General features: G+C 37.5%; 1 protein-coding gene across 1 annotated transcript; it reads right to left on the bottom strand.

Annotated features, from left to right (window-relative positions):
• Window positions 1-5,589: 5,589 nt before the first annotated feature.
• Window positions 5,590-10,496, bottom strand: LOC116200292 (cell division control protein 48 homolog C-like). The gene is made up of 10 exons (XM_031531146.1): window positions 9,377-10,496; window positions 8,397-9,016; window positions 7,755-7,907; window positions 7,456-7,572; window positions 7,215-7,319; window positions 7,013-7,078; window positions 6,832-6,896; window positions 6,484-6,685; window positions 6,219-6,350; window positions 5,590-6,113 (listed from the first exon to the last, which is right to left on the bottom strand). Exons 1-10 carry the CDS (start codon window positions 10,368-10,370, stop codon window positions 6,066-6,068), a joined length of 2,502 nt encoding a protein of 833 aa, XP_031387006.1. The 5' UTR covers window positions 10,371-10,496; the 3' UTR covers window positions 5,590-6,065.
• Window positions 10,497-23,714: the final 13,218 nt, after the last annotated feature.

Below are 23,714 nucleotides of genomic sequence, written 5' to 3' on the forward strand. Positions count from 1 at the left end.
AAGACTAAACATAGGGTGAAGATTTGAATTTTACGATCGGACAAATCGTCTTGGAACTAATTCATCAATGGAATGAATATACTTGTAAAACGAGTAGCAAAGCTTCAAAGAAATGGTACTAGGCGGTGAAAGCAGAGCATATTCAGTGCGTATAATTCAATATTAGTCGAGCAACAAGTTGCACGAGAGGCAAGATATCCCCTAAACCCCGACAAATCCCTACTCAAGAAGCTCTTACTTATCCTAATATACCTGCTAGGAAGACTAAATCCCAATCAAATTAGAAAATCAAAGTAGAAATTATATCACGAGAAATACATCTAGCAGTGCTGAATCAACTGTTGTAGTGAAGCAGCACTCTTTCTCGATGGGTCTGGCGTAATAGTTCTTTAATCATATACTTGGAAGGAAGACCCTATAGAAAAGATTCCTTAATTTTCCTTGTGGGAAAGTGTGTTTCTCTGCCTTCACCTCCTTCTCACTATTCACATTGTGATGTCTCAATCTAAATTCTAATGCTCCTGATTCTTGAGAATTATTTATACCAAATATTGGCCCACTTGTTGCACAGATGTGAAGAAAACCTAATGAAGTTTAATTGATTAAACATCTATGAAGAAATTATTCAACTCATCTAGAGAACTTATGTAAGATTATTTTTAATATTTATTTGGCATTAGAATAATATTATAATATCAAGAAAGTATTTAATATTTATTATCTAGGAAAATTTGATTATATTTTTCAATATAATAATTAATTATGATAATTATGGTTGAGTTGTCGTAGAGTCACTCAACCACGAGTTGAGGATATCAGAGAAAGATTTGCGTGGCACTGTCTCGTTGTGCTTCCTAATTTTCATTCATTTTTCATTAAATGAGTGTAGTAGGCTAGTAAGGAGCCCGTTCTTGGTTGCATGTAATTGTCAATAACTTCACCACCTAACCTAATCCTCACTTTTTCCATTTTTCATGACTCTCTGTGTCCCCGGATTTGATTCTTCCAAGAAAAGGGAAATTTTACGGTGTAACTTTCGTATAGTAAAATCACTTTTGAGGACCATTAAATTCCCTTCGGTGATAAAAAATAAGTAAATAATATTGGTCATTGAACGTTCCAAATGATGCAATTATTCTCGCTACCTTTTGAGATTTCATGAAATACCCATGTAGTTTTCTTTTTCCTTACTGAAAAGCCCCTTGTGTTTTGGGAAATCGTCTTAATTCACTTTCTTCTGAAGGACGTGAGGAGTAAGGGAAAAGATACATAACTAAATCAAAGATAAATGCACCTTTCTCCTGAGAATTGTGGCAGCAGAATTCTGGACAATGATGTGCAACTAATGGAGGAAATAGTTGCTAAATTCTTCTTCTTGTTATGTTTGCAATAATGTTGTGGTTTTCACGACCAAGTTTCTCGTTTCTTTGCATTTCGATGATTATCATATGGAGAAGTAACGAACCCTGCACTAGTATGATGTCTCTATGAGGGTAAATATGATAAGTAACATTATTGTCTTTGATAATCAAATCAAAAATCTCTTTATTTCAAGTCAAAATGATTGCCCCTACGCAAACCTTCATTTCTCTATCTAGGTGTTTTATCTTTCATTTCCGATGAAATATACACCAAGGCCTTTCCTTAAAAGTCATGATGTGAAATATCAGGTAGAGATCAGCACTAACCATTTCAAGATAGCAAGTTGCAATTGTACTAGTTCTTTTTTATTGTTTCTTCTATTATCCTTTATAGTGTCCCCGCGGATAAACCTTTTGTTTCTGCTCTTGATATTTCTAATCGAGCACCTTGTATCCATTTTACTGTAGATTAATGAAAGGGTCCACTTAACTGCTTAAGGAAAAAAAAAAAAGAGATATGAACGCATGACATATTAAGTCTGTAGTTGATGGGGCGCTAACTTAGAGCATGGATATTTTCTGGGAGTCCTACTTGTGGGTCTCAATTTTGGGCAATATGGTGCCACGTCATTGCCAACTCAATAAAGTTAGGAGCCAAAATATATCTGGACTCCCTCTTCCAATAGAAGGTCCCAAATTTGGACCCGCATGCTTCCCTTTTTTTTTCTCTATTAATTAAAACGAGAAATGTAGTAATATATAATATACATAAAAAAAAATGGAGCTGTTGGAACGGCTCCTTTGTATTTAAAAAAACTGCTCAACGTCACAGCAGCAGGGACCGGTCCCAATTAGCCCGAACTGATCCCAGTTCAAAGCTCCCCTATAGTGGTAGGGGTGACAATATATATCGTGTCGTGTTTAAACAGGTCGTGTCTACATTTACTCATGTCAGAAAGCTCTAAATTTGAACACAACATGTAACATGTCAAGATTTTCAAATACGAATATGACACGTTTAATTACGGATTGACACAGATACGACATGTCTATCCCGTTTAACTAAGCGTATCTAAATGTGTATGTATACTTATCTACACGATATGACATTATTATCTTTAGGTACATATTATACCCACATGATATGACACTATTAACTTTAATTACATATTACTATATGATGGACATGATAAAAATATTATAAACGAGTGATTTATATAAACAAATTTTGATGATTTTGGTGCACTTTCTTCTATAAATTGATAAAATATGTGAAGCAAATTTATTAACACAATAACATGGATCTAACCATATCTAAACGGATTATAAGGGTTGATCGTGTTTAGACGGGTTTGACCATTTAGACATGAAACACATTTAGCCTTAATCCAAATCCGTTTAATTCCGTATTGTATTAATGTCGTGTTATCGTATTGGATCAAATACTGCCTACCCAATGGCAAAAAAAAAAGTGGGACGGTTCTTTTGTGTGGGGCCCATGAAATGGGCTCCCATTTTAAGCCATTGAAGTTGCAGTGCAACAAATGAGGGTCTCTTTTCACTTGGGACCCATGGACGGTCCTATTTCCCAAATGCAGTTGGAACATGCCAAGAAAAATGGTACCGGTCCCAACTTAGAGGGACCGGCTCCATTTTGCTCAGCCGAATCGTTGGCTGCCACTTCGCTGGGAGGGAGCTCACACAGCCAATATATTTACATTTTTAATATATATATATATATATGTAGTATGGGTCCCATATAAAAATCATGTGGGACCAAAAATTGCTCCCATCCGTAGACCTTCTCCGTAAAACGGATCAAACTGACGTTGGAAACTGTCCCATTTCCCCTCCCTATTGGAGCGACATACAAAAGTGGAACCGATCTCTTTTTTTTGGCGAATGGGCTCAAGACATATGTCTGTGTTGGGCCCCACACATGTATTGGAGATGATAGACTTTTTTTCTTTTTGGGGCAAATGGGCTCAAGAAGCGTCTCTTGTGGACCAAAGTTGGGACTAAATTAGTCCCTTCCTTTGGAGTGAAGATTTCAAATTTTTCAGGGTCCCAATTTTAATGACTCGACGCCTGACACATAGTGGAGCCAAAATTAGTACCTTGCTCTTATTAAGTATTTTTCGGTTATAACAAAAGTACATGAGACTAGTGTAATAAAAAAATTAATAACTAATAAAGGGGTATGAATAATATTACTACGATTCTCGAATTTGAAATGTTTAGGTTACCGAGCGAGAGCATGTACCATTATGCTATTCCCCATATAATAGCATTAAATATTAAATATTAATTATTAAGTAAAACATTAAAGCCGATCCATATGAAGGACACGGCGAGTAGGGGTGGGTTTCTCCACCGGCAGGGGCCCACCTTACTCTCTGTTCTTTTAATTTTTAAGTATTTATATTTTCTCATTTAATATCTTCATTTTCTCGACATACACCATTTGATATCTGAAAATCCAAATGGTTGAATTAATTACTCTCTTTTCTTTTAATTTTTAAGTATTTATATTTTCTCATTTAATATCTTCATTTTCTCAACATACACTATTTGATATCTGAAAATCCAAATGGTTGAATTAATTTAATTTGAGTAAGATTGGCTCACTAAGAGAAAAAAAACTCTTATGATCGAGGATTTTCTCCTATCATAAAACTCACACCTAAGACCTTCACAAAGACAACAAACGCCCAATCACCTAAAACCAACCCGTAGGTAAAAAATCGATTTCAACTTATTACCAATTTAGGTTGACTCCTTTTATTTGTGGCATTATAAATTTCTTATTTTTCTATGAAATTCATGGTTATGCCACCTTATTGATTAAGAGTAATTCTCACATGGCTATTGACCTAGTTATCACTACGAGATGCTTTTAATGAAATCGAACTCCTATTGCAAGTAAAGTTGGTCCATTTAAAATTAGTGGGCCACTTAAAGCTTATTGTATTGTAATCATGATTTTTAATTAAAAATATTGAAATTTCAATTTAATATTAAGTAAAACATTAAAATCAATCCATAAGAAGGACACAGCAAGTAGGATGAGTTTCCCTCGTAGGGATCCACGTTACTCTCGATTGTATTTTAATCTTTTAATATTTATATTTCTTAGTTAATCTTATTTTTTTCTCAGTGTACACCATCTGGTATTCAGAAGTTCATTAGGTTGAATTAATCTAATTTCGAGCGAGGCCGACTCTATAAGGGATGAAGCTCATTTGACTGCGGATTTTCTTTGATCACAAGACTTGCACTGGACACTTCCGTTAGAGAACAAGCGTTCAACCACCAGAAAGTACTCCATGCTAATAACAAGCCAATTTCAATGCATTTGTCAATGTAAGTCATCTCTTTTTATTTGTGACATCAGAAATTTCTTAATATTCTGTGGAATTCATGGTTATACGAGCTTATTGGCTGAGAGTAATTCTCGTATGATCATTGACTTGGTTGTCACCATGAGATATTTTTAATGAAATCAAAACTTCTACTCAAAGTAAAGTTCGTCCATTTAAAATTAGCGGGCCACTAATCAACATGGATTGGCTAAGCAATTTAGCTTTTGTTCCTCTTAAATAAGGTCTTGGATTCGAGTTTTGTAAGTGAAAAAAATCCATGCTGGAGAATCTTTATCTTGGATAGAATTGGTTCAAACTAGATTAGTCGATTTTCGTTGATGGTTTGTACCATAGAAGATTTAAATTAATATTAGCATGGAGAAATGTTGGTTTTAATACTATATAAAAATACTGAAAATTCAAATTAATATTAGTGGGAAAAATATTAATTTTTATATCATATGAAATATTATTTAGGATAATTTATTATCAATGGAGAGTTCATAATTTTTTTAAAATAAATAGTTTTATTGTCGGTTTAATTATACTTTATATATGTTATTACACAAATTACTATGATAAACCCAAAAATTGATGAAGAATTTTTCCAACCCATGGCATCACGCGGGTGTTGCCCCAGTTCTTATTTATTTACTCACTTCGAAGACTGCTGAAATCCAGTTCAGTTTTCTTCTAGCTCGAGCTAAGCTTGACAGTTGATCAATCCAAGCTTGCACATCGCCCTCACAGATGCTCGATTCGAGCAGCATTAATGTATTAAACCGAGCCAAAAAAGGCATTTTTCTCTCTCTTTTTAATGGAAGTCCGACCATGGTAGAGAGAACAAAAGTACTGATCCAACAGTATTAGTCCTTGAGGCACGCAAAATCTTCAGACGCTAAACAATATCGATACATTTTGATTCCCCAAAATAACAACAAAGGCTCATACCCAAATAGACAGTATGTCTCAGCAAATACTAAACTGAATGCCGAAAAACAAGAGCACAAAATTTTGGTACCCTATGAAAACCTACGAATAAAATCATTTCTTTCGGGGGTCGACATAACAAAATATTCTTAATTTACACCTTCTATGATTGTTACATCCAAAATGAGCAGAGCAAGCAAGAAATTTTCGAACTTGAACTTTTCCCTCTCTTTTTTTTCCCTCTTTTTCCCCAAAACTCAGCGGCAAAATCCATTTGCCCGATCATGCATCTATTCAGCTAGAGACAGAGAGTGTTCTATGACATCAAATTTCTGGGCTCTTCAGTATGATCTGCAGTTGAACATTGAGGAAAGTAACCTTAAGGAAATCGTTTGGTGATTACAGTTCGATCTCATTCTGCCTTTAATTCCTTTGCGAGTCCTTCATAGATCTGTATGTCCTGCTCAACACAAAAAGTCGAAGAACGAGGTAAACACTAGTACATTTTAGAGAAGTTGTGAAGTGGTGCATTTCAAGTCAGGAGCAGGTAGCACTTAGAACGAACCATTTTAGAGACCGACGGAGAAATCTTAGACAGTGCCTGCTCGAAATGTCTTGTCTTGATGGTCCACGGATCAGAACTGCCCCCAGAAGGTGTCAGCTTCTCTTCGAGAGCAACCATTGCAGCTTCATTCATCTGGTATTTAGTCAAAACGAAGTAAACAGAACCACGTTATTAAAATTAAAGATCTCCATGACATGAAAGCACACACGGAGAGAGAGAGAGAGAGAGAGTTAATGAAACTTGAATCAGATAGGATTAGACGGACCAATGCAGCAAGATCAGCACCACTAAGATTCTCGCATGCTTCCATTTGAGCAATGCAATTCAAATCAACATCAGGATCTAGAGGTTTCTTCCTGCCAAGAGCCTTCAAGATCAAGGCACGTTCTTCTTGGCTGGGCAAACGAACGTAATGAAGCTTCCCAAATCTCCCAGGTCGTAAAAGAGCACTATCTATCACCTCAATTCTGTAAAGAGAAGCCATTTAGGAGGGGGGGGGGGGGGGGGGGGGGGGGGGGGGGGTCACACCGGACAATACTTATACAAGACAACAAGAAGAAAAACACTGGGCAATGGCAATTTCATGATGCATTTGCCAAAGAAAGAGATTAACCTATTAGTGGCACCAATGACAAACACGCCTCGTCGATGATCTGAACCATCTAATTCTATAAGTAACTGCAGTGACAGCAATAACAGGTTCAAATATACATACTAAACATGAGTAGTAGCCGCAATGAAATAGGCAAATGAAAATTTGGAATATATCCTTGGGAGTTCCAGAAATTAATGACCTGGTTCAATAGTCGTTCAACGACCCATCCACCCTCTGAACCACGCTGCTTTGTAAGTGCATCTACCTGCAAATGGAGCAATCTGGAGCGTGTGAACAATAAGCTCCAAGAATAAATTGAGGTGGAGAAAACATCGATTCAGATTTTCTCCAACAAAAGTGACTGACATTATAATTCTATCGGAAAGAGAAGTGACTTAGACCTCGTCGAAGAAAAGAATACATGGCGAGCATGTCCTAGCCCGACTAAATAATGTACGAACTGCCAACTCACTTTCTCCAACATATTTATTTAAAAGTTCAGGGCCCTGTACAGTCGGAACAATTCATTAGCAGTTTCTATAGTAAATCAGAACATACATTTGCAAGGTTACTGGAGCAATGCTCCTATTAAACTATCAAGAATTTGAAAAAATGATGCCGAAAACATCTGAGGGAACTTGCCTTTATATGAATAAAGTTAGCTCCCGCCTCATTAGCGACTGCTTTGGCGATGAGTGTTTTACCACAACCTGGAGGCCCAAAAAGCAAAAACCCGGTCTCCAAGTCCACCCCGAATTCCTGAAGAATAGAAATAAATCTCCAGTGTATGAGCATCATCAAGAATCCAAGATTCACAGTATGCACCTTTTAGATCGTATGATGATAATAGATAAATGGATATTATATCAGCTCCAGCTCGTGCAGTAGAAGATAAGCACTACTAACAGGGGGGAAGGGGGGGCGGTGAGATTCCTACCCACCTCATACTCCTCTGGATATTTTATCCGCCTCACTATATAACGATCGAATGCCTGCCTCAATGAATCAAGGCCGCCCACATCTTCCCATTTAACGTTAGGAATTGCAGAAAATCCTTCCCTTCTAGATGATGGTTGAATCATTTTTACTGCGTCCTGAGAAAGATCACATTGAAAGCAATAGGAAACATCGTATTTAAAGCATTAATCAAAATTCAAGCTGCAGTTGCAGTTCTGAGGTTTCTCATATTCCTTTAAGTAATGATATAGGCACAACATTAGTATCTATTCTGATGTCCAAGGTAGTGCAAACTATAGGAGATTATACTTGCAGAGAGTCTGAGTCCCGAGAACATTATGCAGTAATTCAATATAATACCACTCCAGATGACGCTGTAATTGCCAAAGAATCGAAATTCCTCATCTAAATCAGATTATTTTCAAGCAAGCTTCATGCCGCCCTCTTCCTCATGTTCTTTGTGCCAACATATGGGACTTCCTAGGGTGCTTGTTGACGCTAGAGAGTCATGTTGGAATACAAAGTATTGACAACTTAAATCCATAAGTACTTGTCATGCAACAAGACGATAAAAATCTATTCCACACAAACTCATATCACAACAAACAAAAAATGGGCCCTCTTACCTCAAAATCAGCCATGGTGATGGAAAGCTTTTCCATCTCTTCAGGCAACCATGGCTGTCGCCACCATTCATCTGTGTGATCTCGGTCTACGGAATTTCCAGAGAAGTCTAACTTTCTTCGATCAATAATTCTCTTCATAGCAAGGTTCCCAGCCTTATTAGCGAGAGCTGCCAGATCAGCTCCAACAAACCCTGGTGTAGACTTTGCTATCTTCATAAGATCAAAGGAACCCTCGAGTTTTAGGTTGCTCGTTAGCACAGAAAGAATCTCGGCTCTTGCACTCTCATCAGGAACGCCTAAGACAATCTCACGATCGAATCGGCCAGGTCTCCTCAAAGCAGGGTCAACTGCATCGGGCCTATTGGTAGCACCAATTACGAGAACATAGCCAGGCCTGGAATCAGAGTCCCCCGAATCTCCATTTTTATCGGATGATGATTTCTGCGGTCCATGAGATTCATCCATGCAGGTCATTAACTGTGTCACGATTCGACGCTCCATCTCTCTCTGTAGATTTTCCCGTTTAGAAGCAATAGCGTCGATCTCATCTATAAACACAATCGATGGTGCATTTCTATGTGCTTTCGTAAAGAGGTCTCGGATATTCTCCTCCGATGCACCTACACATAGCAGAGGCATTAAAATTAAAATTATATTCTCTTCCGGAACTGAACAGTTTAGCACCACAAAAGCAAGGTTGAGCAGGAGCTCAAATCCAAAGAGAACTGATATGGAGTCATCGGAACAGATTATCATGAGGTTTGTTCATTCGATACTCAAAAGAGATCATCAACTCCACACCTGTAAAGAGCTCAAAGCTTTGTTCTCCTCAAAACTCAACACAGGGGCAATCCCTATGTTAATGAGAAGACTCATATCACATTCGAAACAAGACAACAGATTGGAAACAAGCAGATTGACAGTAAAGCAAGCATTCCTTCTCCAATAATGAGCCGATGACAGTAAACAAGCTCAGTTACCTGAGACGCCGGAGACAACCTCAGTAGCGGAAATCTTGTAGAAGGGGACACCGGTCTCATTAGCTATAGCATAGGCTAACTTGGTCTTCCCACAACCCGGGGGACCGTACAACAATATCCCTGCCATTGGCCTCACACCGAGCATCCTCGGGATCTGTGGATGATACAGCGGCACGATCACCTCCATCTTCAGCTCCTCCAACACATCCCTCATCCCCCCTAAATCCCGAAACCTCGGCCCCTCTTTCCCTTCCATTGTTACGGGAGTCCCGTTTGAAACAGAGCCGAGGCCGCTCCTCACTTTTGCTTCGCCCTTAATGTCACCGCCGCCATTCATCGTATCGATCTTCCTCTTAGGCTTAGCGCTAACGACCTCCAATTCAATGTTCTTCTCCTTCGGAGCCTTCTCCTCTTCTCTCGCTAATTTCGACCTGCTGTAGTTCGCTCGCAGCACAGACTTCATCAGGTCGAACTCCGGCTCGACTTTCTGCCCGTAAATCGCATCCTCGGATGTCGATACAGCCCCATCCTCTTCACTCTCTTCATCATCCTCATCATCGTCACTGGAATCCGTCGACGACGCTGTATCCTGATTCCTCTTTTGTTGATTCCTTTTGAAGTGCGACACCTCCATCCTCTGCAATCGCTGCTCGCCCTCGCTGGCCTTCTTCGACTTCTTTCTGCTACAGTTCCCTCTACCGAGCTCCTCCTCCTTCTCGTCCTCGCTCTCGTCTCGGAAAATCGACCGTCGCGGAGGAGACTGGTGCCGTTGCTGCAGTTGATTCTGGTGCTTCTGCTTCTTGCTGGCCGGCGAGGGCGGCGGCGGTGACGATTCTAATGCCTTCCGGACGTTAACAGTGAAGGGCTGCAGCCGTTGGCGGCTATAGTCAGGGTATGTCGAGAGGAGATGCTCCACAATCTCCTCCACGGTGGAGTAGTTATTCTTGCAGGACTGCAGGCGGCGGCGGAGGATGGCGTGGAATCGCCCCGGCATCTTTGGCGCCGACTCGTGTCGTCTTCTTGGGGGAGGCAGAGAAAGGGAAGGCTGTAGCAGTGAAGGTGACTATCACCTTCGAATCCCTATTCAATTCAACTAGAGTCGAAATCCCTCGCCTTGCGCGGGTCCTCTCGATTATTTTTTCGGTTGTTATTTTCGTAAATATATAATTGCAAATCTTTTAGGGCAAATTACATATCCTATCATTTCGCCGTTTCTTCTATATTTTTAAAATTATCAAAAATATCATATAATTTATATTTTTTTCAAAATTTATCCATCATTAGATCTACCATCAATATTTAACGATTTTACCACTGTGGTCTTTTTACAGGGAATAGATTTGAGAAAAAATTAAAATTATGAGATAGATTTGGAGCCTACTTACGTTTCATTAATGAAAAATATGACGTTATGATAGATTTGAAAAAAAATATAAATCATGAAATATTTTAAAAATTTTAAAAGTATAGAATAGATTTGAAAAAGCAGTAAAATCATGAGATATATGAGGTAAAAATTTAAGTTTGTTATAACTACGATATATCTTTCTTAGGTTTATACGTAGTATTATGTATTAATAGATGCTATATTGATTGGGAGGATTGATTTATTATCTTTATATTAGTATTTTTTAAAATTAAAATTTAATTTTTTTGTATTAACAATTCTATGAAAATGAAATATGTATTTCATTTATTGATATACGAAATGTAGAATGATTTCTACATTTAGTAGTAGCAAGAGTTACATTTTAATAGTGATCCAATGAAAAATACGAGAACATACGATATTTTTCATAGAGAGGGCGGGGAGAGAGAGGGGGGGAGTGACTACTATTCCTCAACTTCGGCCACTCAAGTTCTCTTTTCACTTGTTTTACTTTTATTTATTGGTTTAGAGTAAATATGCAATTTCGTACCTGACTTTCGCAAGTTGAATCAATTTCGTCCCCGACTTTTTTTTGCATCAATTTCGTCCTCGACTTTGCACTTTTGCATCAATTTAGTCTCTCGATACATTAATTTAGTCCATTGCTACATCAATTTAGTCTCTCGTAACATCAATTTAGTCCATGGTACATCAACTTAGTCCATGTTTTATATCAATTTAGTCCTCGTTACATCAATTTAGTCCTCGTTACATCAATTTAGTCCTCATTACATCAATTTAGTCCCCTAAGTTACATCAATGTAGTCCCTGCCTAGTACAACACAAGTCACTGAATTTGGCGTGACATCAGATCGATCCCCGGTTACATCAATCTGATTCTTGTGGGAGAAGGGGCAAACGGAATTGTTGTTCCGTTAGTTTGTTGAGGGACTGAACTGATGTAACACCTGGGTAAATTGATGTAACCCCCAAAATTAAATGATGTTGTTTACATCAGTTACATCCTAAATGTTGATGATATCATCATCCTTTCTCCCTCCCTTTTCCTGCCCGTTTGCAGACGTTTCATTTTCTTCATCTGCCTTCTTCTCTCTCTCTATCTTGCTGTCTCTGTGCATTCTCTTTGTTCAAGTACGAAGGTCAGAGTCAAAGTTCCAGTGAGGTGATCATCAAGAAAAGACTCAAACAAGCACTATGGAAGATGATAACCAAAAGTTTGTCTGCATACCCAAGTAATTTTCGTTGTCTCTGTCTGTGTTTCGGTGAAATGTGACTTTTAAAATAATTAGATTTTTGAGGGGTTTTGATCATCAGCACACATGCTTCCTAAAGTGTTGTTGCTCTGTCAGGACTTAGATTCATGTTTTGATAATCATTTCTTAAGAAAAGAGGTCACACAGAAAGCTTATGAATCATTCATATATCTTATCAGTGACCATGATTATTAGGCTATCCTTCCTCCAAAGATTAAGAAACAACCAGGAAGACCCAAGAAGCAGAGGAAGAAAGCTCCAGAGGAGAAGGCTAACCCTCACAAGTTAAAGATGAAGTCTAATGATCCAAGGTATAGCAGGTGTGGAGAAATGGGGCACACCAAGAGAAAATGTACTAGACAACCAGCTGCTAAGGGGAAAAATGATAGGCATGGTGCTTCTACTTCAGCTGGTGCTCCGAGTAGTTCTAAGCAAGTTGAAGCAGAGAATGTAAATGTTTAAGTGGAAATGAATGAGAGTATGGAAGCTACACCAGAAGAAATGAATATATCACAAGAATATGCTACACCCCAACCATCACAACCATCTTAGTATGGTCTATTTGCAGCACAGTCATCACATGTACTTTTGCTTTCATTAGTACATTTCGATTTGTCTAAATGCTGTTACTAATGGACTCTCCTTAATATCATATATAGGCTCCTCAAATGGGCACATTTGTTGAGGCCTCATTTTTCTAATCAATGACAGCCCCTCCAGCCAGGCCCCCTCACACTCCCATCACAGCACACACCATGGAAGCTGTAAGTTCAGGAACTGCTGCTAGGTTTGCAGCATATTTCCAACCAAGGAGACCACATAACTGAACTACAGATTGTAAAAACTCATATACCACATTTTGGGAACAATTAATGAAAACAAAGCTTGGTTTAGTTATGTTTGTTCCAAAATCATATTGACTGGCATTATTTTGGGTTGGATACATGTTAGATTACCAAAGATATTGCCTCTGTTTATACCTTTTGTGTAGCTACTTTGACAAAATAACATGTACAATCTCTTGTAAAAACTTGTCTATAATAATAATATAGTCATTTTTGTAATTCCATTTGGGGAATTATGCCACCTAATGGTTTACGCGTTTTGTTAAATCTATCATATGTTTTTTTTCAGATATATCACATGGTTTATATTTTGTTCGAAATCTATTTCACCGTTTTTGTTGTCCATTAATGAAACGTTTGTAGGCTCCAAATCTATCCCATGGTTTCAATTTTTTCCCAAATCTATCATATGATTTTAATTATTTCCTCAAAACTATCTCATGATTTTAGTTTTTTCTCAAATCTATCATGGATAAAAAGGGTTATTATAGCAAAACCGTTAGATGTTGACGAAAATATAATGGCGGGATAGATTTGAAACAAAATATAAATCATGGGATATAACTGACAAAAAAAAACATGGGATAGATTTGACAAAACGCGTAAACAATTGGCCATTTGGAGGAAAAACCCCATTCCATTTTATTTTGGCGAGTTTTTTCCTTCATTTAACTTCATGCTGCTTCAATCCATCCGCTTTAATCCATCTAGTAGGCCAACATGGCTTTGTTCAATTGGGGGAAGGAGGAAGGAAAGCGGGAGTTTAGTTCAGTTTGTAAAAAAATGGTGCAAGGACTAAATTGATGTAGCACATGGAAGGCGAGGGTGTTCAATTTGTTCGAAAATAGCACATGGACTAATTTGAAGTAGCACGGGGACCACATTGATGTATCAATTTTCACCATTTAATACCGCTAACAGTCATACTTAACGACATGACTAAATTGATGTGGCAGGGGACCAAACTGTTGTCACATTGGGACCAGATACACCACACAAGGACTAAATTGATGTAACTCCACCATTCACGGACTAAATCGATGTAACACGAACTAAATTGATGTAACGAGGGACTAAATGGATGTAACACATGGATTAAATTGAAGTAATGTAGGGACTGAATTGATGTAACAGTGACTGAATTGATGTAGCGAGGGACTGAATTGATGTAGCGATGAACTAAATTGACATACCGAGGAATTAAATTGATGCAAAAGTGCAAAGTTGATGAAGAAATTGATGCAAAAAAAAAAGTCAGGAACGAAATTGATGCAACTTACAAAAGTCATGAACGGAATTGTCTATTTACTCATTGGTTTATTATGGGAGTCTCCGATTGATTGAATTTTCATTTCCCTGCATTATGAGTGCAATAAATAGAAGTAAATATTACTTGCTAATTATATGTACAAAGTATTTTAATTTTTAATATTTCTTTAAAAAATAATTGTAAAAAAATAAGGCCTGAGTAACGTGCGAGCATATATGCAAATTAGTTGCAAATTAGTTACAAATATCCCGTGTTTGCACATATGCCCACACATACATGTGCAAACACAGTATGTTCCCTCTATTGGTAACTAATTCGAGATATTGGAAACTCGATATTCAGTAGGCCATATACGGTGTCTCTAGTATGTATTTTGAGGAGATTGATCAAGACCGCAAAAGTTGCGGATTTTGAGGAGACTAATCAAGATTAGAAGAGACAAAAATGCCCGACCAAATGGATATTATTTCCTGGCCGAATGTCGTTTTATTTTCTCCAGACTCGTACCTAACATCTATTTTCGAGTTCTGACCTACAAAGCAAAGAGATAAGATACAATTCAAGGGCATGATCGAAATTCTCTTATATCCCCCAAAACTTTCATCAAAAATTTTTTTCCAACCGAAAAATTTTGCATCATTTATATTCACGATTACTTCTTAATACGAACCCAAAGGAAAAAAACTTGTCGCAAGTTGCCGTGTTATTCAAGATAATGGAAAACCCAATTTCAGTGGGGTTATGTACCATGTCTCTTGTAAGTATTCTGATCAAGATCACAAAAGACTGGAGAGTCCGAGGAGACTAATCAAGATCTCAAGCTATGGGGATTATTTCCCGGATGAGTGTCGTTTTCTTCCCTCCAAACTTGTGGCTATTGTCTATTTCCAAGTTCTGGCCTGCAAAGCAATGGGAAAAGATACAGTTTAAGAGCATGATCAAAATTCTTTGACATCCCTGAAAAATTTTATCCAGAAATTTTTCCAGTCGAAAATTTTTGCAACATTTTCATTCATGATTACTTCTTAATATACTAAAACATTCCCAATATCTCCTCAAAAGAAGAAAACTTGTCAAAACTTGCAGTGATAGTTGAGATAATGAAAACCCAATATTCACTGGGGCTGTGTATCGGGTCTCTAGTGAGTATTTTGAAGAGATCGATCAAGATCGCAAAAGAAATAAGAATGTCTCACCACATATTTGTATCGTTTTCTTCTCTCCAGGCTAGTACCTGACATCTATTTTCGAGTTTTGACCTGCAAAGCAAAGGGAAAAGATACACCTCAAGGGCATGATCATAATTCTTTTACATCCCCGAAAAATTCTATCGAGAAGCTTTTCCGGTCAAAAACTTTTGAGCATTTTAATTCACGGTTATTTCTTAACAATAAAAACATCCTCAGTATCTCCAAAGAAGATAACTTGTCACAAGTTGCAGTGATAGTTGAGATAATGAAAACCCGATATTCAAAGGGACCGTATACTGTGTCTATGGTGAGTATTCTGAAGAGAGTCTGGGGAGATTGATCGATCAAGGTAGCAAGAGACACAAGAAAACCCGATGAAATGGGATTATTTCCTAGAAGAGTGTCATTTTCTTCTCTCCAGACTCGTACCTAACATCTACTCCAAATTTTGACCTGCAAAGTAAAGGGAAAAGATACAACTCATGGGCAATGATCAGAATTCTTTTACATACCCAAAAATTTTTACTAAGAAACTTTCCCGGTTGAAAAAAAGAAAAAAGAAAAAGTGAATGAGAACATTATTTCACAGACTCTATCTCATTCCCCCCACTGCCCATAATTTCAATCAGAACAAAAAGAATGTCCGCATAACACCATATATATATAAATAAATTAAAAAATACATGTTTCGCAGCCCAGTCATTCAACTCTTTCCTTATGCACATCCATTTGAAACTTTTGGCTAGGGCCGACAATATTTCACACGACACAATAACACGACACGGAGTCAAACGGGTTCGGGTTGGATATTTTTTATAATCGTTATTAACGGGTCTAACCCGTTTAGACACGATTAATAAGCGTGTCTTACCGAGTTAAACCCATGTAACCCGATTATACACGATTAAATCTGTTTATTTAAACGTGTTTAATCGTGTTACTATAATAGTATAACCCGTTTACTCATTTATGTATATGAATTGACCAAAATATCCTTATGTAACCCTAACTTCCTAGTGTGTAATTCCCTAACCTAATTTCCTTCGATCCTTCCTTCTGCTGCATTGCTGCTTCCAGACTCCAGAGCGAATCCAACGACCTCGACCCCGACCCCTTGGCCTCTTCCCTTTCGCGCGACCTCGATGCCGAACTTGGCTCAATCTCAGAGTCTCAAACCTCAATTGAGTCACCTCAATCGAGCGACCTCGACCCCGACCCCGCGACCCTCAAGCCGTCGTCCTTGAGCCCTCTCTCCGACCTCAGACGAAGACGACCTCACCTCGACGGCTTGATCTCAGGCGAATAAGGTTTGCAAAGCTTGCTCCTTTGGTGTTGTCTCTGTGTTCAATTAGCTACTTTCCTTTGTTTGAGCTAGCAGGGGAAGACACAGGAACAATAGACACTAACATTGGATTTGAATTTTCCATTGATGCTTAAGCTTTTCTGTAATTTGATCAGTGTGGTTTTATCTCGGAATTTTAGACCCAAAATAGGAAAAAAGATCATTGACCTGAGACAAATTAGAAACCAAGATTAATCTTGACCGAAATTGCTCAACGATCTGTCCCACCATGGTATGGTTGTGAATAATGGGTAATCTTCCTCTTTGCCTGTACTGATGAAGGATTCAGACAACACTAGGAAAAGAAGGGTAAATGTCAAGCTGTACGCTGGATCATTTTTCTTGCAAAGTATCTGTGATGATATATCTTATGACAGGTTCTCTATTTTTGGCATGATGAATAAGGTTTGCAGAATTTAGTTTAATTATTTCACCAACATAGTCTCTCTGCACGTTTGACGAATTATGTTTTAAACCCAGTGTTTGACAACAATGGGCCAACGCCTCCTGAGGTAAGTTTGGCTCAAGATATTTGGGATTCCTTTGTTGAAAGCATCCTCTAGCTTCTTTAACATAACCATTTTTTAACATGTTAGAAGTTGGTTCCGAGGCCTATACTGGATCTCGAAAGTTTGAATGGTCGTCTTGATATTGTGTCCTCCGAATAATATTTTATGTTACTACAAAATTTCAAATCAGTACATGCGAGCCATAGACTCCATATTGATATCATAATGAGATTACTGCCTTTCCCCGCACTATGTGACTGAGGTTCATTTAAGGAACCGAAAACTTCTTAGTTTCTGAAAATACTTGCATTGATCAGGCAGAGGAGATAAGTCTTCCCAAGCTTGGACTTGTGTCTTGGTGGATGAAGAAGAAGAAGAAGAAACGTTCTTTATTCATTTGATGTGAATCCATAAGGATTATTGAATATGTTCTCTGAATGATTGTCAGTAAATGGTTTGGAAGGGCTGTGCTTGATTGTCATTTTCTTTGATCTTTGTTCTCTGGCTCAGTATGCACCACACTAGCTATGTTAATTTTCTTGGTCGTACAAACTAATATTCAATTGGAATATTTTTCGCGTTTTAGAAACCTTGGCCTGTTCTCTTGGACGGTAATCTATTGAATTTTCGAACTTTCTATGTTATTTTCATTCTGTGCGAGTATGTTATTTGCAATTATTTCCCCTAGTAATGTCCCTGTTGAATTTTCAAACTTTCTATATAATTTTCATTGTCTCAGTTCGTGTTTAAACATGTACAAAATCGTGTCCGAGTTACCGGATATAAACGGGTCATGTTCAAATTTAGCCGGTGTAATAATTGTGTCGTGTATACGTGTACCTATTATGACACATTTCGATAAACATGTTTAAACGTGTTGTGTACAGGTTGACACTGATATAAACGTGTCGTGTTCGTGTATGTGAAACCTGACCTGTTTAATAATTGTGTCGTGTACGGGTACTGACTTCAATGACACGAATCTGTTTAGACACGACACGTATAAACACGACATGATACGAATTGTCACCCCTACTTTTGGCTTCACTGAACTTTGTTGACATTTGCCTAGTAAATGATTTTTTTTGGATGAATTGGTAAAGGATTTTTGTTAACAATTTCCCTAGAATTAACACTTCTAAAGGTCAAATTCACCAAAACCTATTAAGTGGTTTGAAACTTGTTCTCCTTAATCAAGGTTTCTGGTTCGAGTCTTATCACTTGAAAAAATTCACGCTGGGAAAGCTAAATAAAAATATCAAGAACAAAATTGAAAGCCTCGAACAAAGTGAGAAATAAAGAGAGGAAGGGGTGGTGGTGAGCTACTACCAGAAACGCCCACCACCACCTAGGAGACATCTTCGTAGGATGTTGGAGACCTCACCCGAGGCGATGATAAGTGGTTGGAGGCGGGGTCACCAAGGAGGGCAATAATGCAATGAAAAATTGTATCCATAAATAAAGGTTTCACTTTTTGAACTACGTAACCTCATCAATTGGTTATGGCCTATCATCAATGAATACCGCCTCAAGTGACATGATTAGAGGCATTTCTCTTCTTTCTTCAATTAGCTTTTTTTTATTATTGATTTTTAGTTTTTTATATAAAATTTAAGTAAAATAATTTAAATATAAGAATAGTTTTATGCGAATGTGGTGGCCTTATTTAGTAAAAGATAAATATATGGTCTTAAAGAAGAAAAAATTCAAAAGTTATAACTGAAATGGTCTTTTCCTTAAAAAGTAATGGTTTGGCCAAAGAAATCGAATTGGATTAAGTATATTTTTTTAACAAATGAAGTTGAGTGCTATTTTCTCAAATCTCAAAGGAGGTTAGTGCATTTTACCCATTTTTTTATGAAAGAAATTCTTTTAAAAAAATCTGATTTCAAAAAAAATGATTAAGAAAGGAGAAGAAGGGAACAAGGCTGCGTCTCAATGATGTCTCGGCACGATCAGTGGTGGTCAACGGTGGGCAGCCACTGCCCTCCTTTGTCTCGCCCTCTCTCCTCAGGGTAAGATAATGGCTGAATTCTACTTAGCAAAAAGCAGCTCGAGATCATCCTGATGGCCGTGGGACTGTCGAGTCTCCTCTCCCTTAGCTCCTTCTTCCATTTCTTCTTTGCCCTTAATTCTCTACCTAATTTTCTCGTTCTTGCTTGGCAATGGCGAATTGTTTCGAGTTCTCCATTTATTGGCTTAAAGTTTCGATTTTTCCCCTTTCGTCATCAATAGATGAGAAGTCTACCGGAGCAGAAGTCATCAAGTGCAAGTGCAAGGATGGGTGCAAGAACGGGTACAAATCCTTTCACCAGTGACCGATTGAATGAAGAACTTTAGCTGAAGCTGATTCTGAATGACTTGGCTTTGTTTGGGTCCAATTATAAATAATTATATTTATTTGGGTTGTAATGATTGTGTTGTCGAATTATGAGAAAAAGTGAGAAAAATAATGAATAGTTGAGAAAAAGTAGTGATTGTGTTGTTGAATTGTGGAAAAAGTAATGAATAGTTGAGAGACTTTAGTATTAAAAATTGAATTAAATGATTAAAAAATTGAATAAAAAGTAATAATTAAATCGTTGAATTGTAGATAAGTGGAGTTAAGTGGGATAGAATTAAAAAAAAAAAAACTCTAAAACGAAACATGCCCTTATAAAACTCTAAAACCCACTATGGTGAGTTTAATTCCTTTCAACTTTGGTTATTAGGGGGGGAGTCAAAATTATTATTATTTTTTAATTTGCTAAAAGGAATTATATTGTTATATTATGCTCCTTGACTACTTTCTCAAATATTCTCAAAACCAATACAAATGCATTGATATAATACTCCAACAAATTACACAATTACCATTTGCCAACTCTAGGAATCTCCTCATCTTAGGATTTGGCAGCATCCCCCTAAAATGACCCTCACATGCCCTCTGGGAGCGTTTATATTAATTTCAACTCTAGTCCCATTAAGATTGGTTAAGTTTTACTTAATTGACGAATCCAACTGGTCATTTTAAGTTGATCCAACGGCTTCCAAGTCCATCTGCAAACAAATTTCCCCTAACCATTGATCTATAAGGTCTAAGATTAGGCGCCTTCCCTATAGGAAATGGCGTAGCCTTACGTGTATCCTAAGGTAATATGATCATAGAGACTGCTTTCTATCTTCATTGTGTGTAGAGTTCCATTGCTTCAATTTTTTAACATGGCAGAAGAAATACAAACAGAGAGGAAGAAGCCGAAGATGGTGATGGTGGCAATAGATGAGAGTGAATCGAGTTACAATGCTCTTGTGTGGGTTCTTGACAATCTGAAGGAAACCATCCGCTCTTCGTCCTCTTCTTCTTCTACCAATACATCTCTTATCCTGTTCTCTCCACAACCTCTCATTGTTCCTGGCTTTTTAACTCTGCTCCGATCGGCCCTACCCGCTTGTACTTATATGGCCCTTCTGGTAATGAAAAGAACTATGCTAACTTATCCATAAACTTTCCTCTCTTTATCGACATTCAAAACTTATTGGCTTTTATTCAATCCTATCTTGTTTCTACAATCATGATTATATCTAGAAATGTTATTACTCGAGCTTGTTTTTCCTGTTGAAGTTCATATGGACATTATAGATTTTTCACCATGATCATGGAAACTATGTTATGTATTTGTCAACACACGGGAAAACACAAATTTTTGCCTTGGAATTTATTGATGGCTAAAGAATCCTCTCGAACCATGAATATTGATAAATGACATAAGTTGCTATCGTTTATAAACCAGATTCTCTTTAAATCTCTATATATGTTTCTAGTTGCAGTGACTGACCCGGCTCAAGAATAGAGCAGAAAGCTCTCACTGGGTCTCTTGAAGAAGGCTAAGGAAATTTGCGCAGTTCAAGGGGTAAACATATTTATTCTTTCCAACTTAATATTGAAGATCTTTGCATATTCGTAATGCTAATAGGAGATCGAATCAACTTCAGGTCAAATAAGTCACCTGATTCGGAAAAAAAAATGGCAAAATGCACGTGCATCTTACTAGTCTTTTACAATGTGAAAATTTGAGGTGTAACAACCGTTTAATTTATAAGATCACCCTTGTTAGATATGGTGTGGTTTATATATTTATTCTTTTACATACAAGAAGAGAAATCATTTAACTTGCGGTACTTAGGATTTTCTGGGTTGTCTTGGGTTGTAATATGCTGTGACAATCAACAAGTGGGAAAAAGACTATACCTGTGGTTGATCAGATCAAGGCAAAACTGTTCTCAGTTTTCTGTTTTTCTCTGTTTTCCTCAATTTCAAAACTAATGTACATCGATCAAATATTACATTAGTACATACTTCCATATCCAACTTCTCTTACAAAATGCAAATTTGACGGAGTCTTTCTTGATTTCATTGTTATCTGGAAAGATGAAACTAGAAAACTTCTATTCATGTTTCTCGTGTTTAACTGTGCTTGAATTTGAGGGGAAGTAGATTGTGTAATGATACTTCTCTGTGCACTACAAGTAGGTAAATATGGAGACAATAACAGAGGCTGGAGACCCAAAGATAGCAATCTGTAGCGCAGTGCAGAAGTAAAAATAGATCTACTCATCTCGGATGTGAAGATTACGGACCTCTCAAGAGGTAAACTCCTTTCACAGAGCAGACAATCATGGTCATCCTAAAAATTTCACCATGCGTTCAATTAGAAGACATACCAATTTTTTCGTCCATCAGATTGAGAAAACTGGAAAACATATTCTAGTCTCTTAAAAAGGATTCGATCTGTCTGATGCAGGATTCTAATGGGGAGTATGAGTGACTACTGCCTGAAGAATGCAAAGTGCTCACTACTTGTTGTGAAGAAACCAAAGCAATAATTAGGCTCCTGAAACTATATATATCATCCGCAATAGCTGTAATAAGTTCCTTGACACAGAGAGTTCTAACATTTGAGGAAAAACAAAAATGAAAGAAGCATGGTGTTTCTTTTTCAATAATGTGACATGAACACCAATAACAAAGTGGAATACCAGTCGGGTACGGTCAGCTAGTCGAATCATCCATCATGGCCACCATATCTCTTTATCCTAAACATGAACATTTCTCCTAGACACATCATAATCTCCTTTAAACAATTTTGATTCCCTTTGACACTTGAGTGTTTGTTGCATGATATGGAATGGGAGTCAATGGTTTTGTTCGTTCGTTTTTAAGTGTTTGGTTTACCGAAATTCCAATCCTTTTCTTCACGAATTTGGTCACTCAGAATCAAACTATCTTCATAAAGCTAAAAGAGTGAACTCCATCTGCCACTTCTTCATGTCTTTACTCAACTCCTACGCATTCTCAATCGGTTTTGGTCAGCGATGGGCTTTCAATTCAATGTTGCACCATGTTGAAGGGCGATCTGTCATTCCATTTTCAGTTACATTGCACCTTTCCAGTCCCATAGAAATGTATTTCCAAGAAGATGATCTAAAATTCACACAACTGGACCTGCTTTAAGAACTTTAAGTAAAACATATGGCATACAAATTGACCTCATCCTTCACTTGGCACAATCTCGATCTCAATTGATCGATTTATGGTTGTTCTACGCATGCCTTCCTGAATAGAGACTTGTGCAACACCAGTTTACCCTAAAACATTAATTTGAGTTATCATAGAAATCAATTCTACATCATGAGCAAAACAAATCTTCATGATCATAAAATTATACCACCACTTTCTAATTGCTGCTGATTCAATAGTCCTTGATCCCCCATAATTAAAACTCCTGACTCTAATTCTTTGATCCACATCTCTTAGTGTCTTTTTACACGAAATGAGCTATCACATAAACATATGAAATTGGCACCAATTAAGACAGGCAAAACTTCCGAAAAAGATTAGCCATTTATGCCATTATAAGTAGACAGGGAAAGAGACTAACCTTGTCTTGACCACCAACATCCCAAACGGTAAAATTGACGTTCTTGTATTCCACAGTTTCCACATTACATCCTGTAAAAGAACAATTTCCACCTAGTAAATCACTTTTTCAACGACAAAAAGTGTGTGTTGGCAACATCATCCAGTAGGGTCAGTTTGACAGCAGATATGTGGATTGCGATTAACGGTGACGGTTATCTTGTGATTACTCCCTCCTTTATTGATAAGGAATGGACTTTGAGAAAGTACATTTTGTGCTTGAGTTATATGCCTTCCCCTTCACACTGGTGTAGCATTGGTCGGCAAAATTTATGACATTTTGATTGATTGGGATGTCATTGAGAAATTATCTTCATTGACATTAGACAATGCCTCTGCAAATGATGCTTGTGTTTTATATGTGAAAGCGATGCTATAATAGGAAGGCAATTGTGTTGAATGGAGAGCTTTTTCCCATACTTTGTTGTGCATACATCTTAAATTTGATTGTGCAAGAGGGGTTGAAAGATGTTGATCATGTTGTGGAAAAGGTTCGAGAAAGTGTGAATTATGTTCGAGGCTCTCAGTCAAGAAAGGAGAAGTTTCTTGAATGTGCTAAAAGCTTATGTTTGAATAGTAAGCA

This window comes from Punica granatum, chromosome 3 (assembly GCF_007655135.1).
Source record: "Punica granatum isolate Tunisia-2019 chromosome 3, ASM765513v2, whole genome shotgun sequence".
Lineage (NCBI taxonomy): Eukaryota > Viridiplantae > Streptophyta > Magnoliopsida > Myrtales > Lythraceae > Punica > Punica granatum.